The 27,942-nt window shown below is 39.7% G+C and overlaps 1 protein-coding gene and 1 pseudogene across 1 annotated transcript in view; one reads left to right on the forward strand and one right to left on the reverse strand.

Moving 5' to 3' along the window:
* Positions 1–769: 769 nt before the first annotated feature.
* On the reverse strand, positions 770–3,358 carry LOC106983248 (40S ribosomal protein S3a-like; annotated as a pseudogene).
* Positions 3,359–8,787: 5,429 nt separating this feature from the next.
* NUFIP2 (nuclear FMR1 interacting protein 2) overlaps positions 8,788–27,942 on the forward strand; it is a 30,680-nt gene continuing 11,525 nt past the window's right edge. The window contains 3 exon segments of the mRNA XM_027034563.2: positions 8,788–8,871; positions 8,874–9,105; positions 14,287–16,011. Coding sequence (XP_026890364.1) covers positions 8,803–8,871; positions 8,874–9,105; positions 14,287–16,011 — 2,026 coding nt within the window. The 5' untranslated portion in view covers positions 8,788–8,802.

A 27,942-nucleotide genomic window follows, 5' to 3' on the forward strand; every position in this document is an offset into this window, starting at 1 on the left:
GGGGACACAGAATCTGAAACAGGCTCCAGGCTCTGAGCTGTCAGCACAGAGCCCAACGCGGGGCTCGAACTCACAGAGGGTGAAATCATGACCTGAGCTGAAGTCGGATGCTCAACCGACTGAGCCACCCAGGCACCCCGATTTTTAATATTTATTTTTGAGAAAGAAAGAGAGAGGGGTGGGGGGAGAATGGGAGAGGGGCAGAGAGAAAGGGAGACAGAATCTGAAGCAGGTTCCAGGCTCTGAGCTGTCAGCACAGAGCCCGACACGGGGCTCAAACTCACGGGCTGTGAGATCATGACCTGAGCCAAAGTAGGACGCTTAACTGACTGAGCCACCCAGGTGCCCATATTTATTTTTATTTTTTAACATTTATTTATTTTAGAGAGACAGCGCATGAGCAGGGGAGGTGCAGAGAGAGAGGCAGACACAGAATCCAAAGCAGGTTCCAAACTGTCAGCACAGAGCCTGATGCAGGGCTCAAACTCACAAACCGTGAGTTCATGACCCAAGCTGAAGTCAGACACTTAACCGACTGAGCCACCCAGGCTCCCCTAGGGAGTGACCTTTTATACAACTTCTGGATGCATCTAATTATGGACTCCAACAAACTGAGTATACATACTGACAACTGCAGATGTATTGATTATTTCAAACTTAAATTCATTTCATCTACTGGGGACTCAAAAAGGAATCCAAAATGGCATATCAATTCTCTTGGTCTTTTGGGGGGGATTAATGTTCACAGGATAGTTGGATGTTGAATTCATTAATTTTTTAAAGACACTTTCTTCTTTTCACAAAAGGGATAAATGCTCAACATATAACATTTAGAGAAAATAGCGAAGCAAAAGAGAAGAAAATGAAAGTCAGCTCTGAGCCTGTTGCTCAGAGGACTGCTATTGAGACTGAATATACTACTGCTTTTAGTTGACAGCATTTGCCTATTTTTTTAACGTTACTAATGACTTTTGTCACATTAAAAGCCTGAATTTTAATGTTTTTTTTTAACAATTTTTTTTAAAGTAGGCTCCACATCCAATGTGGGGCTTGAACTCACGACCCTGAGATCAAGAGTCAAATGCTCTATGGACTGAGCCAGGTGCCCCAAAAGTCTGAATTTTAAACAGCTTCTTGGACTGGTGGCTTATTGCTATTAGCTTGTTCAACTTCAGCATCTGTCTCATCTGAAGCAGCTTTTTCAGAACTACCACCTTCATCATGAAGCCCCATGAGTTTTCCCAGTACAACTTTAGGGTTTTCAACATTTTCACTTTTCTAACAAATGTATCATGGAGTGGAAAAAACAATTGGGAAGTTTTTTCTATGTCTTTCCCAATGCTGTCTGGAATCAATATTTTTTTCAAGTTTATTTATTTATTTTGAGAGAGAGAAACGGACCATACAAGAGGATGAGGGGCAGAGAGAGAGAGGGGGAGAGAGAGAGAATCCCAAGCAGGCTCCCGGCTGTCAGCACAGAGCCCGGTGTGGGGCTCGAACTCACCAACTGCAAGATCATGACCTGAGCCGAAGTCAAGAGCTGGACACTTAACTGACTAAGCCACCCAGTGCCCCTAGAATCAGTTTATTAACCACTTCTTTCAAGTCATTTGTCTGCACCTCTCAGGTCATGACTTCCATCACCTTCTTCTGGATTTGGCAAACCTATTGGTGCTTAGCGGGAGAGGTCTTCCAAATCTGATTATTGAGTTTTTAAGTAAAACCACCAACTGAATAGACAGAGAAAATAACCATCGATAGTCTTGACATCAACCTGAGCTTCAGTTATGGTCTGCCATTTTTTGACCACGGAGCACATTTGGCACTGGTAAAATCCATGCCATGGAAGTAAGGCAGTTTCTGCCCTGAACATCCTAGTAATTAGCTTGGATTTTCTAAATGCAACTTCATCATTCTGCAGATCAGCAAGGCTTCCTTCAAAAACTCGACCCTTGAGGCCATGAAATGCAATTTTCATTCCTTGAGTTCTCAAGACCAGTGTTTTTTATTTCTTATATTGAACACAGCTGGTGCTTTCACATCATACCAATATTTCTAGAAAATGGATTAGCCACTTTCTTCTTGGCAACCTTTTTGCTGCCTTTCTTAAAGTGCTTATTCTTGCCTACTGCCATGGTGTTGCTCAGAGAGCCAACAGAGCTATTTGCCTATCCTTTCAAAAATTGGGGAAAACACTCTATTCTTGGTTAACTTGCTAATTGAATTCTCTGAAACTCAGTTTCTTTAACGAAATATATCTGAGAGTTTACCTTTATATATCGAATATTTAATAATTTAGTATCAGTAACATTTAATATTTAGTACCACTTACTAATATTATAAACACTATACTCAACAACTTTGTTTATATTATCTTACTTAAAGTTCACTACATTTTGTGAGTTAGGCATTAATATTACTTCCATTTTTCAGCTGAGTAAACTAAGGTTTAAAGAGGTTAAATAATTTGCCCAAACAAGGTCACTAATCTAAGCAGTTTCAGAATAGGGATCCTATCTCATTTCTGACTACGAAACTTATACCACTCTGCTATAGCTTCTCCCTCAAACTTTTCTCATAATACTCTTCATAAAAGCAAACTGTCATTTTTGAAAACTTTCATATTTGGAAAAGTTGTCATATTCCAGTTATTAAAAGACTAACCTAATTTACCCATACCTCTGTTCAATTCCTTTGAAAGTTTTTTGAAGTTAGTGTCTCTAGGCAAAAATATTAAGATCTAAAGGAAATATACATGAATAAAATTCTTTCCCTGCTGAAATAAAACAATGGATGTTACCAGTGATTTGCCCCATTTTGAAACTGGAACTATCATCAGAGAGCCAATTTCCATTTATATAAAATGACATAATATTGTTTCTGATTATAATTTCTATAAAGTTATAATCAATTGTTACAGTTGAAAACTTAACTTTTATCAGCTAAATTTCCTGCTGTTGTATAGTTTTATTATAATGAAATAAAGGGATAATCTGGGAAGAAAGTGCAGAGTTATGATCATGACATGTTAGAGTGGGAAGAAATTTGGAGGCCTCTTTACCCATTCTCCATAATTTAGACAGGAAAAAACTGAGGTCCACAGACTTAAATATTTCTGTATCTCTTAAAGTTGTCATAGCACACAAAATGTAAGATTAAAGGTATATAAAAAGTGGTTTCCATTTGACAATTAAGACAGGCTTGCAGATATATTTAACCAAGATGCAAAACTGTGTTAATAAGAGAAATGGATTGAAAACACAAAACAAGGGGCACCTGGCTGGCTCAGTCAGAGGAGCATATGGCCCTTCATCTTGGGGATCATGAGTTCGAGCCCCACTTTGGGTGCAGATATTAGTTAAATAATAAATAAATAAATAAATAAATAAATAAATAAATAAATAAATAATAAATAAACTTAAAAAAAAACAGAATGAGGGGTGCCTGGGTGGTTCAATGGGTTAAGTGTCCGACTCTTGATTTTGGCTCAGGTCTTGATCTCACCATATGTGAGATGGAGCTCCACATTAGGCTCCATGCTGACAGCGTGGAGCCTGCTTGGGATTCTTTCTCTCTCTCCTTCACTCTCTGCCCACCTCTCCCCCCTTCCCCCCCCCAGCCTCTAGCTTGCTCTTTCGTGCTGTCTCAAAATAAATAAACATTTAAACAAAGCAAAATGAAACGAAACAAAGCAAACAACACCCAAATAACAAAAAGCATAATTCCTGGTACCTCAAAAGTGCCTAAATGGGGGCACCTGGGTGGCTCAGTTGGTTAAGCATCTGACTGTCAATTTTGGCTCAGGTCGTGATCTGACAGTTCATGAGACTGAGCACCACATCAGGTTCTGTGCTGACAGCGTGGAGACTGCTTGGGATTCTCTCTCTCCCGCTCCCCCCACCTCTCAAAATAAACAAACTTTAAAAAAAAGTGCCTAATAAATGTTTGCGAATGAACAAATGAATAAAAGGCTTTTTGCTTTCATTTTTCAAGTTCTCTGATAGTCCTTGAATTCATATTTTATATGCAATAATAATGTGTACATATAATTTGTTACTTTGCTTTTTGCACTTGAGTTATACTGCCAACATTTCTCCATATTGTTATAAAATATGACTATAATCTTTCAAAATACCTCTGAGGTTACAACACTTCTGAGTCAGATTCCCAAATGACTGTTAACCTGGGTACTCCTGGGTTTGGGGAGCCCTTCCTCATTAAGGAATAAAATACAAAAATATATTGCTTTAACAAATTTTACAAAATAATGAAAAAATATCTAGCTCTTTCAAAAGGCCATTTCTAGGGACCCTCCAGGGCCTTGGATGGGCCTGTGCATTGAAGGGCTGTGAATCTTCATTAGCTTTGCGGTATGGATCTATCTCTGTTAACCAGATACCATCTTCGTGGTGGTTATGATATAACTTGAATGTTTTTCAAAGATGTACTAAAATTTTAGAAATGTACATCACACTTTGATAGGGTTAGATATTCTTTCTATCCAGCCAACCTGGAAGCTATTTCAGTCCCTGCTATAAATTTGGTGGCTTTTAATTATAAGCAAGTCTCTTAATGTCTTCAGGCCTCAAATTCCTCATCTGTAGAATGGGCTTAATATCTACCTTAAGACTTACAATGAACACCAAGATAAATACTTGGTACAGTTTCTGGCACATAGTAAATGCTCAATAAATATTAGCAACTGTGATTATAGCAATAGTTAAAACATTAACCTACCACACATAGGAACCTCCTATCTCCTTACAACTTCCCACATTGACTGTAGGTACAATATACTGTAAAATGAATTTCAAAGGATGGTGCAGATTCAATTTTTTTATTACTTTAATTTTTAAAAATAATGTTATTATGCGGGGTGCCTAGGTGACTCAGTTGGTTAAGCATCCAACTTCAGCTCAGGTCATGATCTCATGGGTTTGTGAGTTCGAGCCCCATATCGGGCTCTGTGCTGGCAGCTCAGAGTCTGGAGCCTGCTTCAGATTCTGTGTATCTCTCTCTTTCTGCCCTTCCCCCACTCATGCTCTGTCTCTCTCTCTCTCTCAAAAATAAACATTGAAAAAACAAAAATAAATAAAAATAATGCTATTATGAAAAGTAATAACTACATAACAGAACATTTGGAAAATAGAGAAAAGGAAAAAGAAGCATCCATAATTTTACCAGACTTGGTATATTTTCTTCCTTAATGCAGATGCATTTTATTGAAAAAATGAATTAAGTATACTCTTTTTTTTAAGTTTTATTTTAGAGAGAGAGAGAGAGAGAGAGAGAGAGAGAGAGAGAGAGAGAGAGTGTTAGCTGGGGAGAGGGGCATAGGATCCAAAATCAAGAGTCAGATGCTCAACTGACTGAGGTTAGCCCTACAATTATTCTCTTTGATATTATAGCATTATCGTTTTCAAATACATGGCAAATCTCAAATATTTCACATAAAACTTTTAGAAAAATCAGGTGGAAGAGAAGGTACACATTCTCCTGTTATATTTCCATACTTTATATTTTTAATGTTTATTTATTTTTGAGAGAGACAGTGTGAGCAGTTGGGGGGGGTGCAGTGACAGGGGGACAGAGGATCCCCAGCAGGCTCTGCACTGACAGCAGTGAGTCCGATGCAGGGCTTCAACTCATGAACCTAACCATGAGATCATGACCTGGGCTGAAGTCAGACACTTAACCGACTGAGTCACCCAGGTGCCCCTTCCATACTTATTTTAAAATATTCATGTTTTTACAAGGTTATGATGCTAGTGTACATAGAATTTAATATTCTGCATTTTTTCTTACATTATATCACAAGCCTTTCTCCATACTACTACATGCCACTAAGGCAACATTCACAGTAACTAAAGCACCTGAAAGCAAGACTTAATTTCTGAAAATTCATACAATGTATATGAAGAAAGTAAGTCCGGCTAAGGTGTGATAAGTCAGAATAAATGCTTTTGGTTTGCCTGCAACTGTAATGTGGAAAATGTAGAAAGAGAAGTTAGAACTCAAGAATTCTGGCCTTCCAACTAAAAGTCTAAGTTAGCAAAGAATATAAAGCCCTATCAACATAATTCTTTTTATATACACTTTTATTTCTTCTTTAATAGATGAGAAAGTGGTGGAATATTGCTCAATGGCAAAGACTTATTTGTTATGATGTTATTATTGGGGTTTTAGCTCTCAAATTTGGGTAAATGTACTCCCCACCACACCCCAAAGGGGTCTTTCTTCAAAATTTTGCAAGGCAAAGCCAATCCTTACTGTAAACAAGTCAAGAGCTGGTCATGGTTGAATTCAGTGACATATGCTGTTGTAAAAAGGCTTTTACCTTCTAATTATGCTTTTATGCTGACATTCATTAATTTCAGAGCACAAATTTTTCCTTTAAAGCTTCTTTATGCCTTTATTTAAAAATAATTTTTTTAATGTTTATTTATTTTTGAGAAAAAGACAGAGTGCAAGTGGGGGAGGGGCAGAGGGAGAGAGGGGCACAGAATCTGAGGCAGGCTCCAGGCTCTGAGCTGTCAGCACAGAGCCAGACGTGGGGCTCGAACTCACAAACCCACAAACCCACAAACCGTGAGATCATGACCTGAGCTGAAGTCAGATGCTTAACCGACTGAGCCACCCAGGCACCCCTCTTTACTCCTTTAATATTGTCCTGCTATGGGAAGTCGAGCCACTTATTTATTTATTTATATTTTAATATTCACTTACTTTTGAGAGAAAGAGAGAGGCAGAGCATGAGTGGGGAGGGGCAGAGAGACATGGAGACACAGAATCCAAAGCAGGCTCCAGGCTGTTAGCACAGAGCGGGACGCAAAGCTCAAACTCAAGAGCTGTGAAATCAGGATCTGAGCCAAAGTCAGATGCTTAACCGACTGAGCCACTCAGGCACTCCAGTATTTATTTATATTTTTAAGTAATTTCCACAGCCAATGTGGGTTTCGAACTCACAACCCCAAGGTCAAGAGTTGCATGCTCCATTGACTGAGCCAGCCACTTGCCCCCTAAGCCAGTTTCAAAAACTGTAAAATATACATTGAGGAAACTATCCATGTGCCCATTGCCAAATGAATGGATAAACACAATGTGGCATATACATACAATGGGGTATCATTCAGCATTGAAAAGGAAGGAAAATTTGATTCATACCACAACAGAGATGAACGTCAAAGACATATTAAGTGAAATAATCCAGACACAAGAGGATAAATATTGTGTGGTTCCACTTGTCTGTGGTATAAGGTATCACGGACACAGAAAATGAAATATTGATTAAAAGGGGATGGGGGAGAGGAGAGTGGAGGAATTGTTGTTTTATGGGTGCAGAGTTTCAGTTTGGGATGTTGAAAAAGTTCTGGTGACGGACAGTTGTGATGGTTGCACAACAATGTGAATATACCTACTTCTAGTTAACTTAAAAATGGTTAAAATGGTAAATCATACACATTTTATGCTAAATAAAAAAAATCCGCTCAAAGAACATACACTGAGAATAGTGTATTATACATATACGTATGTGTGTATGTGTATATATATATATATATATATATATATATTCAGTTTAAGAAATAATTATGAAGCAAGTATATGGATCATCGCCATCGAGGTCAAGAAATAAAATATTATCAAAGGGTACCAGTGTGCCCCTTCCCAACAAAACCCTTTTCTTCCTTCCTGAGTAATCACTGTCACAATGTTCCGGACTAACATTTGCTTTAAAAAAAATCAGGCTGTGATGTAATAATGCAGGATAAATTAAATCAACATTACAAAAGCAATAGAGTATTTTTTTTTAATTCCAATATTTTCCATACATGCAATTATTTTTAACTCAATAACGTTTAAAGTGCCCTTTCCCCTGTCTTTCGCTCTTGAAACCACATATTCTAAAACTTATCTTGGTTCTACAGTTGACCTCACCTGCAGAGTTAAAAACAACAACAACAACAACAACAACAACAAAACTACTTCACTGTAGATTTTAGATTTTCATTCCTCCCGCTCTCCCTTGCCTCCAACTACAAAGAAACAATGATTTAAACCCTTTGTGCCCTTTTAGAAAATTACACAGATACCCCATTGTGGAACCCTATAATCCCTTCGTGGAAAGGAAGAGATTAGCATATGAATACAAAGCAAAATGAATCCAGAATACAAAATGATCTACTGGATTGTGAAGCTCTTGTATTCTTTCTTCTTTTTTTTTTTTAAATGCATTTATTTCCTCTTTTTGTATTGCCCCTTTAGTGGTCTCAGGGTTAAGGGAACTGAGCTTCCCCTCTGGTTACCCGGAAAAGGGTAAAAAAAAAAAAAAAAAAAGCCAACAGATTCCAGGAGCTGCAAAACCAACAGATGACTCCCAGAGCCAGTGGAATTGCCAGTGGAATCGCCAGTGGAATCTGCTACACTCGACGTGAGTTTGCTTGCGGGCGAGGAGTGTAGAAAGTGCTGTTCGCAGAATGCGCGGTGAAGGAGAGAAAGCGACAGAAGAGAGAGCCATAGTGCTGACGTTGAAAGCCCGGCCCTGTGAGGTTGCACAGGGTAAGTGGCGTTGGCCAGGAGGCAGTGGCGAAGGGGAAGGAAAGAGGATTTGGGCTAGGGGCGGGGCCTGTGGCGCAGCCTGTCTCCTGATTGCTGGAGCGCCGCTGCCAATCTCGCAGAATCGCTCGGTTAACCAGTGCGCTGGCTAGACGCGCTCAGATATACTGAGTGTGCCCTGAGAAGCAGTCTCAGATCCTGACGGTGCAGCAGCCCGCAGCCTCAGCCAGGGAGTCCCAGCCGCTTTCAATGGAGGAGAAGCCCGGCCAGCCACAGCCTCAGCACCATCACAGCCACCACCATCCGCACCATCACCCCAGCAGCAGCAGCAGCAGCAGCAGCAACAGCAGCAGCAACAGCAGCCGCACCACCACCACCATTATTATTTCTACAACCACAGCCACAACCACCATCACCACCACCATCACCAGCAGCCTCACCAGTACCTGCAGCATGGAGCCGAGGGCAGCCCCAAGGCCCAGCCAAAGGCGCTGAAACATGAGCAGAAACACGCCCTCCAGCAGCACCAGGAAACGCCGAAGAAGAAAACAGGTCTGGGAGGGAGGACGAGTGGGGGAAGGGGAATGGGGGTGGGGGGTAGAGAAGATGGGGGTGGGGCTGGATCTGGAAAGCGCGGACGCGGTAGGAGTGTGTGTGTGTGTGTCTGTCTGTGCCCTGCGGGTCTGGGGAAGCCCCCTTCCATTCTCCCAAAGCCTGAGCCAAGCCGCGGGGTTTGCAGCGCCCTCTCCTTCCCCTCAGCATGGGAGAGGCCCAACCAGGCCAGTATGACCTTCCCGGCCCCCGCCCGGGCCGGAGGGAGACCCGGAGGGTCGGCCTTGGAAATCTGGCCTCATTATTCCTTTCTCGTTTACCTTCGTGAGGCCCTGGAGGAACCTAAATTTGGTGGCCCTGAGTTGGGGTGAACATAGCCTCCCCCCCCCCCCCCACCAAAAAGCCTTCGGGTGTTTCTCAAGAAGGCCTACCTAATTCCGACTCGGGTGGTGTCGCGAGACCCTTTTGCAGGCGGCGAGGCGAGGGTAGGTGGGCAGAGTTGAGGAAGTGTCCTCCCTCACCCGCCACCCCAAGCCCACCTGTGGCCTTGGGGTTCCCCGTCTGGGGGGGGTGGCCGGGACCCCCGTTTCTTGGGTTATTTCCACCTCTAGACGCCCCTTTTGGGCACCGGATCCGGCAGTGTGCCCTCGCGCCTCCTCCCGAGGCCGGCGCCCCGGGCCCGCTCCCCCCAGAGCCGGCGCGGCTGGAATGTTCTCTCCTCCTCGCGGGGCCGCTTCCTGTCCGCCATGTTGGAAGCCGATTCCTGTCACCGACTCCGGCCCACTGAAGAGCGGAGGGGGAAGGGTGTCGAGGGGCGCTCGGCGCGGCGGAGCTGGGGGGCTCGGGATCCCCACCGGCGGTCGCCTTGCCCCCCGCATTGCGGGGGCGCAGTCGCCCCCGGCCCGCGGCCGCCCCTCCCCCCGCCGCCGGCCGGGTTGTGTAACCCGGTGGCGGCCGCGCGGCCCCGGGCGGGTCCCTGGGGTGAGGGGCGGGGGCGGTTGGGGTGGGGGAGGGAAGCGGCCACGAGGGGAGCGGCCTGCACCGGGCCCCGCGTGCCGGCGGCCGCGTTTCCCGCTCCCGGTGCGGCGGGAGGCGCGGGTGGTCCGGGCGGGGAGCCGGCCTCGAAGTGGAGCCGCGGGCGGAGAAGGCCGCGGGCGGTGGCCGCGGCGCTCCGTGGGGCAGGAGGGCTGGGGGTGGGGTGGGGGGGGTACATTTTGGGTAGAGGCGGTGCCTGAAGGCCGGGTGGGGTACCCAGCGGGAACCAGGCTCCCCGGTCACGAGTTTCTCTGCCACAGGAACCTCGTCTCCTGCCAGGTTCGCTCACGACTCCGCCTCTCAGGCTTTCACTTGGGCCCTTTCCTTCTAGCAGCTCATTCTTACAAAAAAAAGGAAAAAAAAAAAAAAAAAAAGGCTTGTTCCGGCGGCCTCCAGCCCCCCAGCATTTACCCTCTGGGCCTAAGTAGTGCTTTCAGGGAGAGCGATTAGGAAAATGATTGGATAGGGGAAGAGGGCGAGGTGTTTTTTGACCCCTATTTCTTGTCCTTAAGGAAGAACCGCGGTGGCCCATCCATGAGGTTGGTTCACTACCATCTTGTCTCGGACGAGGCTTTTTTTTCCATGTTAAAAGGAAAGGTGTTTTTCTATTTTTAAACTGATACCGAACCCCAAATGCTTGGTTCTAACAAATGTTAAATTGAGGGTGAAAGTCATTTTAGAAAACATCTGAGAAGAAATGAACTTAAAAAGTTTGTTGCCAGGCAGATTTTTACCAAATTGAAGGTTCTTTATAAAAATGAAGGGAGTAATAAGAAAATGGATGTTAAACCCAGGCTATCAAATTTAATGCAAGCAGTTACTGAGAGCTGGAGGAAAATTGCTTTAATTTAAAGACTGAAATTGGAATATCAGACTTTCCACTTTGGGGGGTAGGGACTGATGATGGCGTGCTGTAGCAATGAACATGTAAATATATTCAGTATTTAATCTTAACGGATTTGGAACAGTTTAAAAACTATTAGAAAGTGTACAACACTAAATCTTTTAACTCTAGGTCTTTTTCAACTTAGAGATAAGAAAATCTTACTTTATTATCGTTGCTTGGAAGATCAAACAGTATTACTGTTCAGATTCGAAAATTTTATTTTGTTGTCTCTACGTATAGAAGCAGCCCCTGAACCATTCAAGGTGGCGTCCCTTCAAATCAGTAGGTCTTGTCCTGGAAGAGAATAAAGAGGGGAAACTGGGCTTAGCAGTTTTGAGAGAATGTAAACAATTTGGGATGAACAGTTTTTTATGTGTGTGGCCTGGTCACAATACTGTTGCTTCAACATGTATGATGCTAATTTACTAAGAAAACTTAGGAGGGTTTTTGAAATATATCTGTTGTATGTTGAAGTGGGCTTTTATGACCCATTACCCACAAACCTATAAAGAGGAACCTGTTTTCTTTATCCAGAAGAGGGCGCAAGAGAGGGCCAAATGTGTTCACTAATTTCGGTTTCTAATCCAAAAGCGAGATTTATCAGGACTCAAGTTTTGCACATTCCATTTGAAGTAGTATTAGCATGGCAAACCTAAATAATAAAAGTGCAAAGAGCCCTGTGATTTCTCTCAGTAATTCTGTGGTGGTCGCATTTCTCTTAAATACCTAAGTTTTAAAAAGAAAATGTCTCTGGTACACTTTGCATACCAACAAAGTTGCCATGGAAAAAATTTTAAGTAGTTAAATGAAAAAATGTTTTTTTGTTATTAAAACTTGGGAGTATAGTGGCTCTGAGCTGTTACAAAATTGGTGATTTCTGATATCGGAGCCACTAAATACTAGTAATTTTAGGAAAGAATATCCTGGTTCACTTAAAAATCTTGGCTTTGGTCCAAGTCAATTTGGACATTGAATTTTTTTGTGTTTAAGACTGTTTACTTACCTTTGAGAAAGTTATGACTAATGGGCTCAAGAGTACAAAACTTTGTTTAGCTTGTTAGCATGTTAAATGGTATGTTTTTCTTTTTGGTCTAGAGTTGTATACAGGTAAACTTGTATATGTTAACGTTGAGAGCTCCTGTTTAGGAACTTGCTGCTTCTCTAAAGAAAAAAGAACCTTTCAGAAAACATCCTACCTAAGCAGAGATTTCTTCTTTAGTAGTTTCTTTCTTCAGTAGTTGTGTGGTTAGAATTTTTCCACCAAAAGTTTGACTTGATTGACTGTCAAAGCTCTTTTCAGCAGCCATTATATTCTATTCTATTATATTTGGCGGGGGTGGGGGTGCCTGGGTGACTCAGTCAGTTGAGTGTCTGACTCTTAATTTCAGCTTGGGTCAGGATCTCAGGGTTGTGGGATCAGCCCCTCATGGGGGCTCCACACTGAGGGTGGAGCCTGCTTAAGATTCTCTCTTTCCCTTGCCCAACTCCATCATGCGAGCGCTTGCTCTCTTGTGCATGCTCCTGTCTCTAAAACAAATTTTAAAACAAAATTATTTTATGGTACAAGTTTTGTATGGTTCAGACTTAGGAATGATTATGCCTTAAGTATATTTTCTTGAATTATTTTCTGAAAGTTAATACAATGGAATAAAATGCCTTTATTTGTTCATTTTTAGTGTCCTTTCTCTGATACAAAATGAGTGCCTTAAAATTAATAGTAAATCCTGTTGTGAATCTTCCCAGACTATGTTCTGTTCCATATCACATTCTTTTGAAGCAGTGATTCTGAAACTTAAAAAAAAAATCTTAGATTCCTTATGCTTTTTTTCCCTTTATTTTCAAATTTACATTTATTTATTTTGAAAGTGAGAGAAAGAGCACACAGGGTGCAAGCACAAGCCGGGGAGGAACAGAGAGAGGAAGAGAGAGAATCCCAAGCAGGCCTCGCGCTCAGTGCAGAGCCCAACTTGGGGCTTGAATTCACAAATTGTGAGCTCATGACCTGAGCTGAAACCAAGAGTCAGACACTAAACTGACTGAGCCACCCAGGCGCCCCTAGATCTCTTATGCTTTTAAAATGCACAAAGAGCTTTTATGGGTTATATCTATACCAAATTGGGAATTAAAACAAAATTTCAAAATAAGACTATACAAGTTCACATGCCTTTTAGCCTTCATAGGCTAAAGGACCACAAGGATGAACGAAAGTGACAAATGTAAATTAATTTGGTCTTATTGGACACCCTTCTGAAAGCTGCCTTAAATGAATATGTATCCTTCTATTTATGTTTCTAATGACCTCAAAATGCTTTTGGGAACATTTCATAAAAAGGTAGATAAGTAATATCTCTATTTTACTGGTAGGGAAATGGGAATGGTTGTTACCAATTGAATAATGTAGACTGATGAACTGTTTATGGCAGTTGAAGGTCTTAAATTACGCTTGAACACGTGGCAGTTTTTAAATTAGATACCTTTCATTGTAGTTTTGTTAGTAATTATTACAGCATCACTTGTGTGGGAAGTATTACTTAGTGATAGAAAACCATGTTCCAGGCTGACTGGAGTTCAGGTTTCCAGTTATCTGACTTAGGCAAGTTAATTTCTCTGAGAGTTTTTTTACCCAGATGTAAAATGAAGAAAATATATCTTAGAGGAGTTAGAAATATTGGTACATAGGTGGTCTGGTTTCATACATTAACAGTATGATCTAATGTCTGGGAATTGTCAAAATAGATTCAAGACTACTTTAGAAAAAGTTCACAATTGTTAGATTTTTGTTCAGCAGAATGCAGTAGAAACTGCTTGTGGTGACTGCCAGTCATTTGTGGTTTCATAGAAAGGGATTCTTTAATTTCCCTGAAATACATACAGTTACTGTATCAGTATAACTTGATTTGTGCCCAGAGGGTAGCTCTGATGTTAATTGTAAAGGAATTTTTATAGCAGCCTTGTGAGAACAGTGGGGAAGTTGATTTTGTTAGGTGAGAGGTATTATGGCATACTGCTTAAGAGGTCTTGTTCTTTCTGACCTCAGACTTCAGTTTGAATCCCAGCTGGTTCAGTTTCTTGCTTGGCAGACTTCTAATCGGTAATATGGGGTGACAAGTGTTCTCATAGTTGTGAAATAATAAACATAGTAAAGCTAATGCTCATAGCATAGTGTCTAGCACATAGTAAATAGTCTTTAAATGTCAGGTAGTACTGTAATTTATGTTTTGTAATTGTAAATCAAAACCTTTCTTTTTCCCCTTTTCTAGGCTATGGTGAACTAAATGGTAATGCTGGAGAAAGAGAAATATCTTTAAAGAGCCTGGGTTCTGATGAAGCTACCAACCCTATTTCCAGGGTCCTCAATGGCAACCAACAAATTGTAGACACTAATCTGAAGCAGACTGTAAAGGCCAACACCTTTGGGAAAGCAGGAATTAAAACCAGGAATTTCATTCAGAAGAACAGTATGGACAAAAAGAATGGGAAGTCTTACGAAAATAAATCTGGAGAGAACCAGTCTGTAGAGAAGACCGATACTGTAGCAATTCCAAATGGTGTTGTAACAAATAATTCTGGCTATATTACTAATGGTTATATGGGCAAAGGAGCAGATAATGATGGTAGTGGATCTGAGAGCGGATATACCACTCCTAAAAAAAGGAAAGCTAGGCGCAATAGTGCCAAGGGATGTGAAAACCTTAATTTAGTGCAGGACAAAATAATGCAACAAGAGACCAGTGTCCCAACCTTAAAACAGGGACTTGAAACTTTCAAGCCTGACTACAGTGAACAAAAGGGAAATCGAGTAGATAGTTCGAAGCCCATTTGGAAGTATGAAACTGGGCCTGGAGGAACAAATCGAGGAAAACCTGCTGTGGGTGATATGCTGCGGAAAAGCTCTGATATTAAACCCAGTGTGAGCGGCAAAAAGTTTGATGATCGGCCCAAAGGAAAACACGCTTCTGCTGTTACCTCCAAAGAGGACTCTTGGACCCTATTTAAACCACCCCCAGTTTTTCCAGTGGACAATAGCAGTGCTAAAATAGTTCCTAAAATAAGTTATGCAAGCAAAGTTAAGGAAAACCTCAACAAAACTGTACAGAACTCTTCTGTGTCACCATCTTCATCTTCATCCTCTTCGTCATCTGCTGGGGAAACTCAGACCCAGTCTTCAAGTCGGTTATCCCAGGTCCCAATGTCAGCGCTGAAATCTGTTACTTCGGCCAACTTTTCTAATGGGCCTGTTTTAGCAGGGACTGATGCAAGTGTGTATTCTCCAGGGGGTCAGCCACTGTTAACTACTGCTGCTAATACTCTAACACCCATCTCTTCTGGGACTGATTCAGTTCTCCAGGACATGAGTCTGACTTCAGCAGCTGTTGAACAAATTAAATCTAGCCTTTTCATCTATCCTTCAAATATGCAAACTGTGCTGTTGAGCACAGCACAAGTGGATCTACCCTCTCAGACAGATCAGCAAAACCTGGGGGATATCTTCCAGAATCAGTGGGGTTTATCTTTTATAAATGAGCCCAGTGCTGGCCCTGAGACTGTTATTGGGAAATCATCAGATCATAAAGTGATGGAGGTGACATTTCAAGGGGAATATCCTGCCACTTTGGTTTCACAGGGTGCTGAAATAATCCCCTCAGGAACTGAGCATCCTGTGTTTCCCAAGGCTTATGAGCTGGAAAAACGGACTAGTCCTCAAGTTCTGGGTAGCATTTTAAAATCTGGGACTACTAATGAGAGTGGAGCCTTATCCTTGGAACCCAGTCATATAGGTGATCTGCAAAAAGCAGACACCAGTAGTCAAGGTGCTTTAGTGTTTCTCTCAAAGGACTACGAGATAGAAAATCAAAATCCTCTGGCGTCTCCTACGAACACTTTGTTAGGCTCCGCCAAAGAACAGAGATACCAGAGAGGCCTAGAAAGAAATGATAGCTGGGGTTCTTTTGACCTGAGGGCTGCTATTGTATATCACACTAAAGGTAACTCATTTGTTCCTATATGAAGATTCTTACTGCTCAATTTAGTATACATTTATAAGCTATTGTGTTAAGGGTGCATTTTGGAAATTACTATGAGATTCTTCAAGACTTAGAACTAAATTAAGAATAACCATGGATAAGCAGTTGATAAACTATTCAGGGTCTTTGGAAATAGTACTATTTAGAAGGAATGTTCACTTTTTCGACTTAAAACATTTCTTTTCATATTTACAAGTATAGTTGACTTCCTACCTGTTTCAAATAGTGAAGAGGAATGGGGTGGTGCCTAAAGGGAGGACATTATATTTTCTCTTGTTATTTTTAAAACTTCTTTGAACAGATGTCCCCTCTTTTTTGCTTTTTATATCATACACTTCTTTATTAGCTCATTTGATTCTTCTAATTTGTGTAAAATGAGGAGGAGTCCAAAAAGATGGAGTGTCAAACTATTTTTTCTGGGTGCTGAATGGGAACTAGAAAATAATTTAGACAACTGCAGTGGCAAGCCCAATGAGCATTGTAGAAACCAGGCTCTTGGAGTCTGTACTTTTCATAGCCCCAAAGCCTATGTTAAGAAAGGAATCCGGTATCTTTCAAGTTCCATGCGAATACGTTTTTTAGAATATGGTTTATTTGTATCTTAAAGATTTGCTGTATGGTATAACTTATTTAAATCCCTACAGCAAATAATGAGGTTTAATGAATGATGTTTAAAACAAACCTCAGTGCTATTGGGAACACTTCCATCTCTCCCTCTTATAGAAATCTATACCCCACGCGTGCAGACACACACCTAATACATGCTGCACATTCCGATTTTTAACAGTGGCTCATTTAGGCAGTGACTTGGAACTGCAGGGAAGGGGCAGCATATCAGCTAAGTGGAGATGAGGTAATTCCCATATTTTCCCTGGAAGAATCACTGCCTCAGAGATGAATAACAAAGCTATTTATGTGACTTTTAAGCAAATTACCTCTCTTCATACCTTTCCTTATCTGCAAACTGGAAGACATTTAGTAAAATGAACAGATGTACTTTTTCTATTTTTCTTCCTTTAAAAAATGGGAGTAAGTAGTAGTATTGCCTTGTGGCAGTTTAGGGGCAGAAATCCTGGCAGATGAAATTACCTGTCTTAACTTTTTTCTCCAGCACTGCTGTTTGGAAGTAAATGAGTTAACCAGGAAATGGATGTTTTTAGGAAAGTTAAGGCAAAACAATTGCTTAGTTTCTTAAGACTTGTGGTCAATTATAAGTTAAATCCTGCTGGGGGAGTTGGTGTTTTTGGTGTTATTTTCCGTGCCATCTGCCCTCCAGAGACCATTGGGAAATTTTACCTGTGTATTTTGTACTGGTGGTCATTGTGTGAACCTGAGAGGATATCTGGTTTTGTTCTTCCACAACATGCGAAAAATTCTGGGACAGGTTCTCTTAAATGGTTGGCTGGTGGTTTTATATAGATTTTTATTGTGAAGAATTGCAGGCCTTTTTAAATGGGAAATTAATTTCTATTTATTACTAGGTATTCTGTGTGCGTTTTCCCTATAGATGGGCTAACTAGATGTGAAATCAGTGGTATTTAGATAAGCTAAATGCCTCAACGTGGATGCAGTTTATATTTAGTTTTGCTGGCATTACTGAAATACTTGCTTTAGTTGAGTGCATCAGTTTGACTTTTATATTTGGATATTGAAATTAAATTGATATTGATTGCCCAGCCTCCCCCCAACCCCCAACAAATAATGTTCAGTTCAGTTAGGTCCCAAAGTGGCAGGTTCTTTGAATTACTGCCAAATGTGGATGGTTCATTAGGTCATTAATTTCTCTTTTCTTTGAATTTGTTTTAAATCACAACCTTTTGAAGATCTGAAGATCTTTTTCATAAGTGAAGGCTGGTTTATTATTTTTAAGTTGTCTTAAACTCTAAAGGAGGTAATAATCAGTTGGGCTTATTGGAATATCCTTTAAAAGGGCCACCTGTATTTTCTTGTACCTTCAGTGTAGTCTTTTCTTTAAATGTTCAAAAGTAATCTCTTGGTTAAAGTTAAGCTTAGAAATGGAAGTTCTCTGCATACTTCCCAACTTCAAAAATAAGTCCTTCAATTTTATTTGGAAATAGGTAAGAACGTGCTTGGTATCAGTTCTGTAGGAATACTGAATTTTTTAGGTTAAACATTATTTGCAGCCTTAGAAGTACTGCAGATTTTTAAAAAATCTGTTCAGTATAATTGAGATGAAAAAAAGATACAATGAGGCATAAAAAAGGGATTGATGAGAATTCTAGTTCTTGGGATTTTTCTTTTACCTTTTGACACGTTATGGTGTAAAATTTTAAGAAACAAGAGGGTTAATCTTTCTATTACCTGGGGGAAATAGTGTACCATTACATAGCAGGATTAATATTGACTGTGAGATGTAGGTCCTATTTTCTTTTGATTTCAAGTGGCACTTAAGAGGCAAACTTTAAAGTGATACCTTTTTAAGTTGATTATGAAAAAAATTATATTCTAAGTTTTAAATTGATTATAAAATTTGATTTATACTCTAAAGTGGAACCTGTAACGAACCCCAGTGGACTCCTCATCCAGCCTGAACATTTAAATAGCATTGTCATTCTTGTTTCACCTATCTACCTTCACACTTCTTTTGGTAGGAGTTTCAAAAACAAATTCCCGGTATCCTAACATTTTGCTAGTTGACACTTTAGTTATGTTAGAGTGATGGCTTTTAATGCACATACCCAAGACAGAACTGTTGCCTTCTTTAAAACATTTACTTTCAAAGGCTTCTAACATTAGACCCTAACTTTTTGAGGTGAATCTTTGATTTTGAAATAATCATTTGAAGTCATTGATTTGAAAAAGTCATTTGAAGCCAAGTCTGTTGAAATAAGGTAGGTTGATGTGAGTTGTATGTTTGGTCAAAGTGTTCGTTTAAACGGGTTGATTTATCATGCCTAATACTGCACTGAAGGTTATCAAGCATTCAAAAAGCATTTATTGGTGTGTGTGTGTGTGTGTGTGTGTGTATTTATGTTAACATCTTGCTATTTTGGAATATTCATTAAAAAATAATTTGAGGGTCGTCTGGGTGGCTCACTGGGTTAAGTGTCTGACTCTTGGTTTCGGCTCAGGTCATGATCTCGCTTTTCCTGAGTTCAAGATCTGTGTTGGGCTCTGGTCTGTCAGTGCAGAGCCTGCTTGGGATTCTCTCCCACTCTCTTTGCCCTTCCCCTGCTCGTGCTTGCTCTTTCTCTCAAAATAAATAAACAAACTTAAAAAAAAAGATAATTTGATAGGTAAATTATACCCAGCATATAGAGATGCGAGGGAGATGAATATGGTAAGATAATTCTTGATAGTTGAGGTGAGTTAACATCAAAGTTATCTAGTATAAAATATCCCTGAGGTAACACTAAGCTACTACATGAAATTTTAAAAATTTATTTCTCTGTTACTTCAATAGGTTATTGGCATAAATTATTTGATTCACTAGATCTAGGCTACACCCTGGAATAAAAATGTATTTTAACTCTAGGTGGTTCTAATTGCCTGCTAGGATTGGGAACTCCTGAGTCTAGAGAGCTTTCATCAGCTTAATCCTTTTTTTCTTTCCTCTGCCACAGTTGTGCAGTAATAATTGTGTGTGTGTGTGTGTGTGTGTGTGTGTGTGTGTTTTCCTTTCCCTTAAGATGTACTTATTATAGGCAAAGTACTTTGCTTAGTTGACGAAGATTTTGACAGGGTGAGTCTTTTTCTTTGAAGAGCTTAAGTAGAGGAGAAAACAATACACAAGTTTATAAGGCAAGATTTGAGTGTCATGGATATAAATAACTAGAAGCTTTCAATGGAGGGAGAATTTCTAATGGAATAAAGGTGGGAAGAGTAAGTGCAGGCAGGGTATGTTTTCATTGACGCAGCATCATTTAAACTGGGTTTTGATGGGTGGGGAAATGCAAAGAAGAGGAAGATAATAGATAAGTTGGAGAACCTGAGTAGATGTAAATGTTGGAAGGGATCCGCTTTGGATGTGGTGAGAAAAGAGGATGTGGATAGAAAAGAGAAGGAAGGTAAGTTGCTGCCAGATCATCAGATCAGTCTGGAGGCAGTGGGGGAGCTGCTCAATATCAGTGATAGGCTGGTGAGATGGAAGTAACTTAAACACAGGGATTTTAACACTGCTATTCCCAGTTCCTGTGTACCTGAAAAGATCAGTTGTCATTTTTAAGCCTGGGTTTCCTAATTTATAACTATATCAGTCTTTGTTTTATTCTATCAGATTGTACTACAGCGTTTGAGAAATTGAGTTGAGGGGCACCTGGGTGGTTCAGTGGGTTAAGCATCCGACTCTCAGGTCATGATCTCACGGTTCATGAGTTTGAGCCTTGCACTGGAGTCCTTGCTGATAGCACAGAGCCTGCTTGGGATTCGGTCTCTCCCTCTCTCTGCCCCTCCCCTGCTTACTCCCTTACTCTCTCAAAATAAAAAGTAAACTTTAAGAAATAAAAATAAAAGTTGAGTTAGTATTAAGTAATTGACTTACAGATCTGCTTTCTAGTAGGTTATTGTGGCCAATTTGTTGGGTATATTGAAAGCCATTTTTCTGATGAACTCTTGGAATAAAGTTCAGGCAGAGAAATGACAAAAGGTTTTCCCTTTTGTATTTGCAGTCAATGTGAATGTATTATTTACCTGAAAATAAACATTTACTTTTTAAAAAGAAGGTTTTTGGGTTTATGAATGAAGAAACTGGTAAATACCTCTTATATGTACAGGGTGTGATGAGACAGGAGACAAGTTACGGTTAGTCCATAAAAGGGAGAGGGGGATTATGTATACAGTTTAGACTTTTGTTCATAGAATCTGAATACTAAATTTTCTCCTTTAAACACAATGCTGAAGAAATATTTTCACCTTTACTGCATTTTGCTCCATGATTGCTTATGGCATCACAGCTATCTTACAATCTTATTAACAATTGCCTGCAGATTTGACTTTGGTTTCAGCCTTAGTTCAATTTCCTAGATTGGGGAAGGATCCTTTTTTCCGTCCTCTCTAATATGGGACATATAGGAATGTTTGTAACAAGTAATTTAGTATGGTTGTGAGATCCTTTCTTTTGCCAGTGACTTAACCATTTTAGTATCTATATAAGATGCTTGATTTCTCATTAAGTGTGTTTTATGAGTGTAATAATTATGAATTTACTTTGGTATTATTCAAAAAGGTAGCTTACCAGGAATTTATGGAAGGTAAAATTTAATCCTCAGATTTTAGTAGCTTACCTCCTGAAGGTGAGGGAAGTAACCATCCATGCTATAACAGCAGAAATTGTCTATTAGTATCTTAGTAGTAGCAGTTTCATTCCGAGCAACTTGAATTTGATATTTTACCTTAAAAGTAAACTGGATTAGAATAAGTATAGCAGTAGAAATGAACAAAACCCCTCAAGCTCCAAGTTTCTAACGTATGTATTTAGAGGTGGTCAAGACAGTTCTGTTTAGTCTTTAGCTCCAAATTGGGAATGTAAGATTGAAATTGATGGGGTGAAGAGTTCATTAAGCATCTCCTGAAAAGGTGATGACTTCTAACTAAGAACTTGAGTCAAATTTACTTGAAAATAAGCTGTTACCAGAGTGCCTGGCTGGTTCAGTTGGTAGAGCATGCACCTCAGTCAGTCCTTAGGGTCATGAGTTGGAGCCCCATGTTGGGAATAGAAGTTACTTAAAGTTTATTTTATTTAAAAAAAATTGTTTAGGGGCGCCTGGGTGGCGCAGTCGGTTAAGCGTCCGACTTCAGCCAGGTCACGATCTCGCGGTCCGTGAGTTCGAGCCCCGCGTCAGGCTCTGGGCTGATGGCTCAGAGCCTGGAGCCTGTTTCCGATTCTGTGTCTCCCTCTCTCTCTGCCCCTCCCCCGTTCATGCTCTGTCTCTCTCTGTCCCAAAAATAAATAAAAAATGTTGAAAAAAAAAGTAAAAAAAAAAATTGTTTATTTTTGAAAGACAGAGTGCAAGCAGGGGAGGGGCAGAGAGAGGGAGACACAGAATCTGAAGCAGGCTCCAGGCTCAGTGCTATTGGCACAGAGCCTGATGTGGGGCTCAAACTTAAAAAACTGAGATGATGATCTGAGAGCTGAACTCGACGATCAAACAACTGAGTCACCTTGGTGCCCCTTACTTAAGTTTTTTAAACATTTATTTATTTTGAGAGATCCCATGTGAGTTGGGGAGAGGGAGAGAAAATCCCAAGCAGGCTCTCTGCTGTCAGTGTGGAGGCCCATCTGACTTAGCCACCCAGGCACCTCTAAAATTTATTTTAAAAAAGAAAATAAGCTGTTCATTCTCTATGGGTATAGTCAAAATGGAAAAGGAAAGGGTGAGAAGTTTCTGGCAGCCTTCTTTGCAAAAGAATAGGGAGGTACAGTGGACTGGTTGGGAAAGGAAATCAGAAGAGCAAAAAACATGGTGGTGAGATAGCCAGTAATCATCAAAAATTGGGTAAATCTGGAATAGAAGGGGGAAAAGTAGAATTTAATAATGTCACTATCCCTGCTGAATTTTACAGAATTTGATCTAAATGGCTTGAATAAGGATTGGAAGGCAAGATCCATAGTAAATTGATCTGGGGATACTTAATTATGGGAGTCTTCTTTTTGACCTTATATATTTTGTTTGTTTGTTTGTTTTTTTGGTGTGTGTGAGGGGGAACCTGTGCTTTTTAAAAGTAAAAATAATAATAATAAGCCTCAAGTTGGCTTTAACCGTCTTAGCTTGTCTTTTTCTTTGAAGAATTAAAAGCTGAAATTTTGACTGGACCATATGAAATGACTGTTTTTGTAGGTCACAGAAGGTTGAATATCAGTTTCAAATGGGCCTACCTAATACTACTTTGTTCTATTATTACTTCCTGATGACTGATTTACAAGTGGTATTTCATTCAAAGTCAATATTCACATATGGCACCAAGCTCTGTGCAAAGCAATCGTGATAATTAGATGAAATAAGGATTCATGTCGTTAAGGTCTAATAGGAAAACATACATGGAAAGAAATATATTACTAATGTGATGGCTCTGTAGAAAAAATATATAAAATACATTTGGAACATAGAGAAACCCTTAAGGTGGGTGGTGGGGTCAGGGTAGGCTAGTCAAGACTCAGAAGAAGTGGAACCAATTTATTGATGTACACCTGTGTCCAGTGCTAGAAATGTAATACAAGACAAACAGATTCATTCTCCCTGTAGGCAGTGAGAATCCACTGAAGTGTTTTGGTCACTTTCAGGTTTGTATTTTTATTTATTTAAAAAATTTTTTTTAATGTTTATTTATTATTGAGAGACAGAGCATGACCATGGGTGGGGCACAGAGAGGGGGAGAGACAGAATCTGAAGCAGGCTGTAGGCTCTGAGCTGTCAGCACAGAGCATGATGCAGGGCTTGAACTCATGAACTGTGAGATCATGACCTGAGCCAAAGTCAGTCGCTCAACCAGTTGAGCCACCCAGGTGCCCCTCAGGTTTGTAGTTTTAGAGGAAAAGAATGTTAGCCATGGTGTAGAAGATAGAAGGTAAGGCCCAATTAAGGGTAAGAGAGGCCTGTTAAAAGATTACACTGCAGAAATGTTCTGTAAGATACCATTGCTTGAACCAGGCAGTGACATCTGGCTAGAAAAAAAGAGGGTGACTAGAAAGTTAAGTGTCTTAACTTTGAGTAAGGATTGCAGTAGTTGAACACTCCCTCCCTAAATTCTCTAATTTGCATCTCCTTAACAACCCACTTTCCTACTTTGTACATCTTCAGCATAACCTTCCTTATATCATTCTCTTTTCCTCAAAGGTTTATGTTCTTTTGGTCTCCTTTTCATGCTACTCAAACTCCTGGGTAATCTCATCCAATTCTGCTGCTGTGTGTTAAGCTCGAAACTTCAATTGCTTTTACTCTGAGTTCAGACCATGTATATTCAGCATCACCGCTCCCAATTCTTTGTATATGAAATGGAATTCCAAACCCTGATTGTTAGGTTATATAGATCCTGTCTCTAACATATCCATTTTTTTCCTTTCCATCTCTAATACAGCTGTCCTAATTTCTTCACTTTTGCAGTAACATTTACTGGGCTCTTTTTCTGTACAGTAGTCCCACCTTATCCGTGGTTTTGCTTTCCGCGGTTTCAGTTGCCCACGGTCAACTGTGGTCTGGAAGCAGATGATCCTTCTGAATCGTCAGAAGGTCAGTAGTAGTCTAATGCTACATCACAGTGCCTATTGTCATTCATCTCACTTCATCTCATCATGTAGGCATTTTTTCATCTCACATCATCACAAGAAGAATGTAAGTACAGTACAATGTTTGAGAGAGAGCCCACACTCAATATAACCTTTTTTTACAGTGTATTGTTATAATGGTTCTATTTTACTGTTAATCTCTCACTGTGCCTAATTTATAAATTAAACTTTATCATAGGCATGTGGTATGTATGTATAGGAAAAAGCTTAGTATATATAGCGTGTGATACTATTTGCAGTTTTAGGCATCCACTGGAGGGGAGGGTCTTAATGTATCTCCTGCAGATAAGGGAGAGGACTACTGTATTGTCATTTCATCCATACTCTCTAGTTGAAACTTCAGTCATTACTAATATTTAGTACAATAATCTCAGATCTCTTCAGTGACTTCCTTCACCTATATGATTAAACAGTAAACTTTCCTTCATTTGTGCCTTTGTGCTGTCCCCCGAATAGCAGAATAGCATTTATCTGTGTGTAAATCTTTCATTCTTAGTGACTTTCAGCTCTGCTCCTGAATAGTGTTTTTTCTAAATCTTTTTGTCTTAGTGACTTCAGCCTTACTAAATTAATTGTGGCCACTAAAGCATAGATCAGTAAACTTTTTATGTGAGTGATCAGGTAGTAAATATTTTAGGCTTTGTGAGCCATAGGGTCTCTCCTTGGAATTCTGGTTACTTGATTCTGCCTTGTACACAAAAACAGTCATGGGTAATATATAAAATGGAGGTGGCTTTCTTCCATAAAACTTTATTTGCAAAGACAGAAGTCAGTTTTGCTGACCCCCTGCTTTTAGCACACCTCATACTTCAATATCTCCAAGCTTTGTCCATGCTGATGCTTCTACCTAGAAAAGTTGTATATTCTACGAAGTTTACAGAGGCAGAGCCTTTGTTTTTGCGTCTATATTCCTAGCCCCTAAATAGTACTTTTTAATCCACTTAGAATTTAGGATTTTTAGGTTATTGGACATTTATGGTAGGGAGCTCTGTAGAAAGTAATCTGCTTTAGAAAGTTGAATGTTAAATTTTCTTCAGTAACTATTTGCATAATTGGGTACTGGGATCCAACTCTAACAAAAACTGGGAAGTTAAAGACCAGGGGTGGGGAGCATTATTAAAAGTAGAAAGATTAATTACTGTGTGATGATTTTGTATAGTTGGATGTATCTTATTCTTCAACTTCTTTCTGTTAGGGTAATTAAAACAGTTACACAGAGTAACTCATTTTATATTTAGAATCTGCATTAAGACTTGTAATTTAAAAGAGGGCAAAATGTAATTTACTTCTTTCCTATATATTCTCTCTTACTAGCTTCTTGTTAGCCTTAGTAAGGTTGTTTAAGGGTAGCAAGTAAACATGCAAATAGTATTTGATTTATTTCTCTTTCTTTTTGATTCATGGAAACTTGTAATTCTAATCAAGGAAGTCAAGTTGCTACTTGTTATAGAAGTATTTAATATTAAATAACTAGAAGGGGAATTGCATTCATTTTTCAGTTCAACACTTAAGATAATGCTGATTTATTTCTTGGCCAGAAGCTAAGTTGGCCCATGGCTAATTTTTAGCTAGGTCATATGGCTCTCTCCTTTTCTCAAAAGGCATAATCAAATTCACTATTCCAGAGCCCTGTTTGAAGGTAATAAAACTTTCTTACCAGAAATCATTTAAAATCTATATATTTAAAACCTAAAGCTGAATGTTCTGGTTTAAGCTAAGGAAACCTCTTCAATCCAATAAAGAAATTGGGTGACTACAGGGCGCCTGGGTGGCGCAGTCGGTTAAGCGTCCGACTTCAGCCAGGTCACGATCTCGCGGTCCGTGAGTTCGAGCCCCGCGTCAGGCTCTGGGCTGATGGCTCGGAGCCTGGAGCCTGTTTCCGATTCTGTGTCTCCTTCTTTCTCTGCCCCTCCCCCGTTCATGCTCTGTCTCTCTCTGTCCCAAAAATAAATTTAAAAAAAACGTTGGAAAAAAAAAAAGAAATTGGGTGACTGCAAATAGTTATTTTCATTTTTACTCTAACATTTATATGCTTGCCTTTAAAGTAGTATAGTTGTTACTGTGACAATCTTGAGTGTTGTCCCCTTCCCCCCCAAAAAAAAAGATGGGAGGGGAAGGGGCAGGTTGAGGTTTGTGGTGGGGAAGAGAAAAGCATATTTTACAGCTTAGGGGGGTTAAATGAAAAGTTTTTGTTTTTCTAAACATACAACTAAATAATATATTTTTACATTAAGCAAACTTAACAATGAGCATCAGGTAACTGATGCATACAGAACTTGGGAATTTGTTGCAAAATGTGAGATTTCTGTACTTTCACTAAAAAATATGTTTGTTGAATTAGTTTTTTTGAAGATAGGTCAACAAAGGAAAGGCTTACTTATCTTTGGACTTAAAGCTCTTCTGAGGTACAGAAATTTGTAGGATAACAGCTCTAATGACCATTTCAACTATTCCTAATTGTCTGACACTAATAGAATTAGAAATTATATTAAAGTGATAGATATGAGTGCCATGACTAGAATAGCCTTTTCTGATTTATGTTCTTTTTTCCTGATTAGATTGATTACAATTCTCTCTCCTTAGACCTAGGAGACTTTTTCCTGCCAATCTTTGGATGGGCCTCTGCCCAGCGATTTAAAGCCCATAACATCCATCTAAGCTCTTGGACCAAGTGACAACTAGTGAAGTACTTCCCGGTTTTTGTTTTATCAGGCACTTGTTGTGATACTTTGAATGCAATTTTATCTGGATAATTACTTTGATTTTTTTGAATAATTAACCTATTGGTCCAAACATCCAATTCTGATAAATTTTCAAAACTTTAAAAGTGTTTTTAGGAGTGAATATGATGAGGAGTACAGGGAAGTAGGGAGAATGTAATTCTACCATTCTTTGCCTCCAACCGTAAACATAAAATAAAAAAATAATTTTAGATTTATATACTTTTAGCCCTGGGGAGGGATTATGTTGTACCTTAACTGTAACCTATGTCCAGATATATCCTATCTTAATGAGCTTCAGTTTTATTTTTCTTTAACTGTAATTGGTCACTGATAAATTGTATAGAAAACAATTACACAGAATCCAGTAATAGAGAATAAAATCACTTTTTTGTCTTTTAAAATAGTAGTTGTATGGCCATGGGAAGAGCACTTATTCTCAGTCATAGTTAATAGTTCATTCTTACTACTAAGTTGTCTTTGTTTACATTGTAAATCTCTTAATAGGGTATTTCCTTTCAAAGTCCCAATTCTTAGGTGCTTGTGGTATAATAGTCATCTTCTGTCTTACACATCAAGCCTTCAAATAAGCCATCTGTGAAGCTTTCTGGTATGCTTCCAGATACAATTTTTCTTGCTTTTTCTCTGTCACTACAGTTTGGTTATGTACATATTTTCTTTGCTGTGGGATATCAAAGTAATAAGCACTTTGTAGATAATCATATTTGAATGGAATTGGAGCAAATGAGGATTGTGTGTTACTAATAAAGGAGTATGGATTAGCATTTTGACCTTATGGGTTAAAAATAAGTGTAGGGGTAGGAGCGCCTGGGTGGCGCAGTCAGTTGAGCTTTTGACTGTCGGTTTCAGCTTGGGTCATGATCTCAGGGTTTGTGAGTTCGAGCTCCGTGTTGGGCTCTGTGCTGACAA

The sequence above is a fragment of the Acinonyx jubatus genome, chromosome E1 (genome assembly GCF_027475565.1).
Source record: "Acinonyx jubatus isolate Ajub_Pintada_27869175 chromosome E1, VMU_Ajub_asm_v1.0, whole genome shotgun sequence".
Taxonomy (NCBI): Eukaryota; Metazoa; Chordata; class Mammalia; order Carnivora; family Felidae; genus Acinonyx; species Acinonyx jubatus.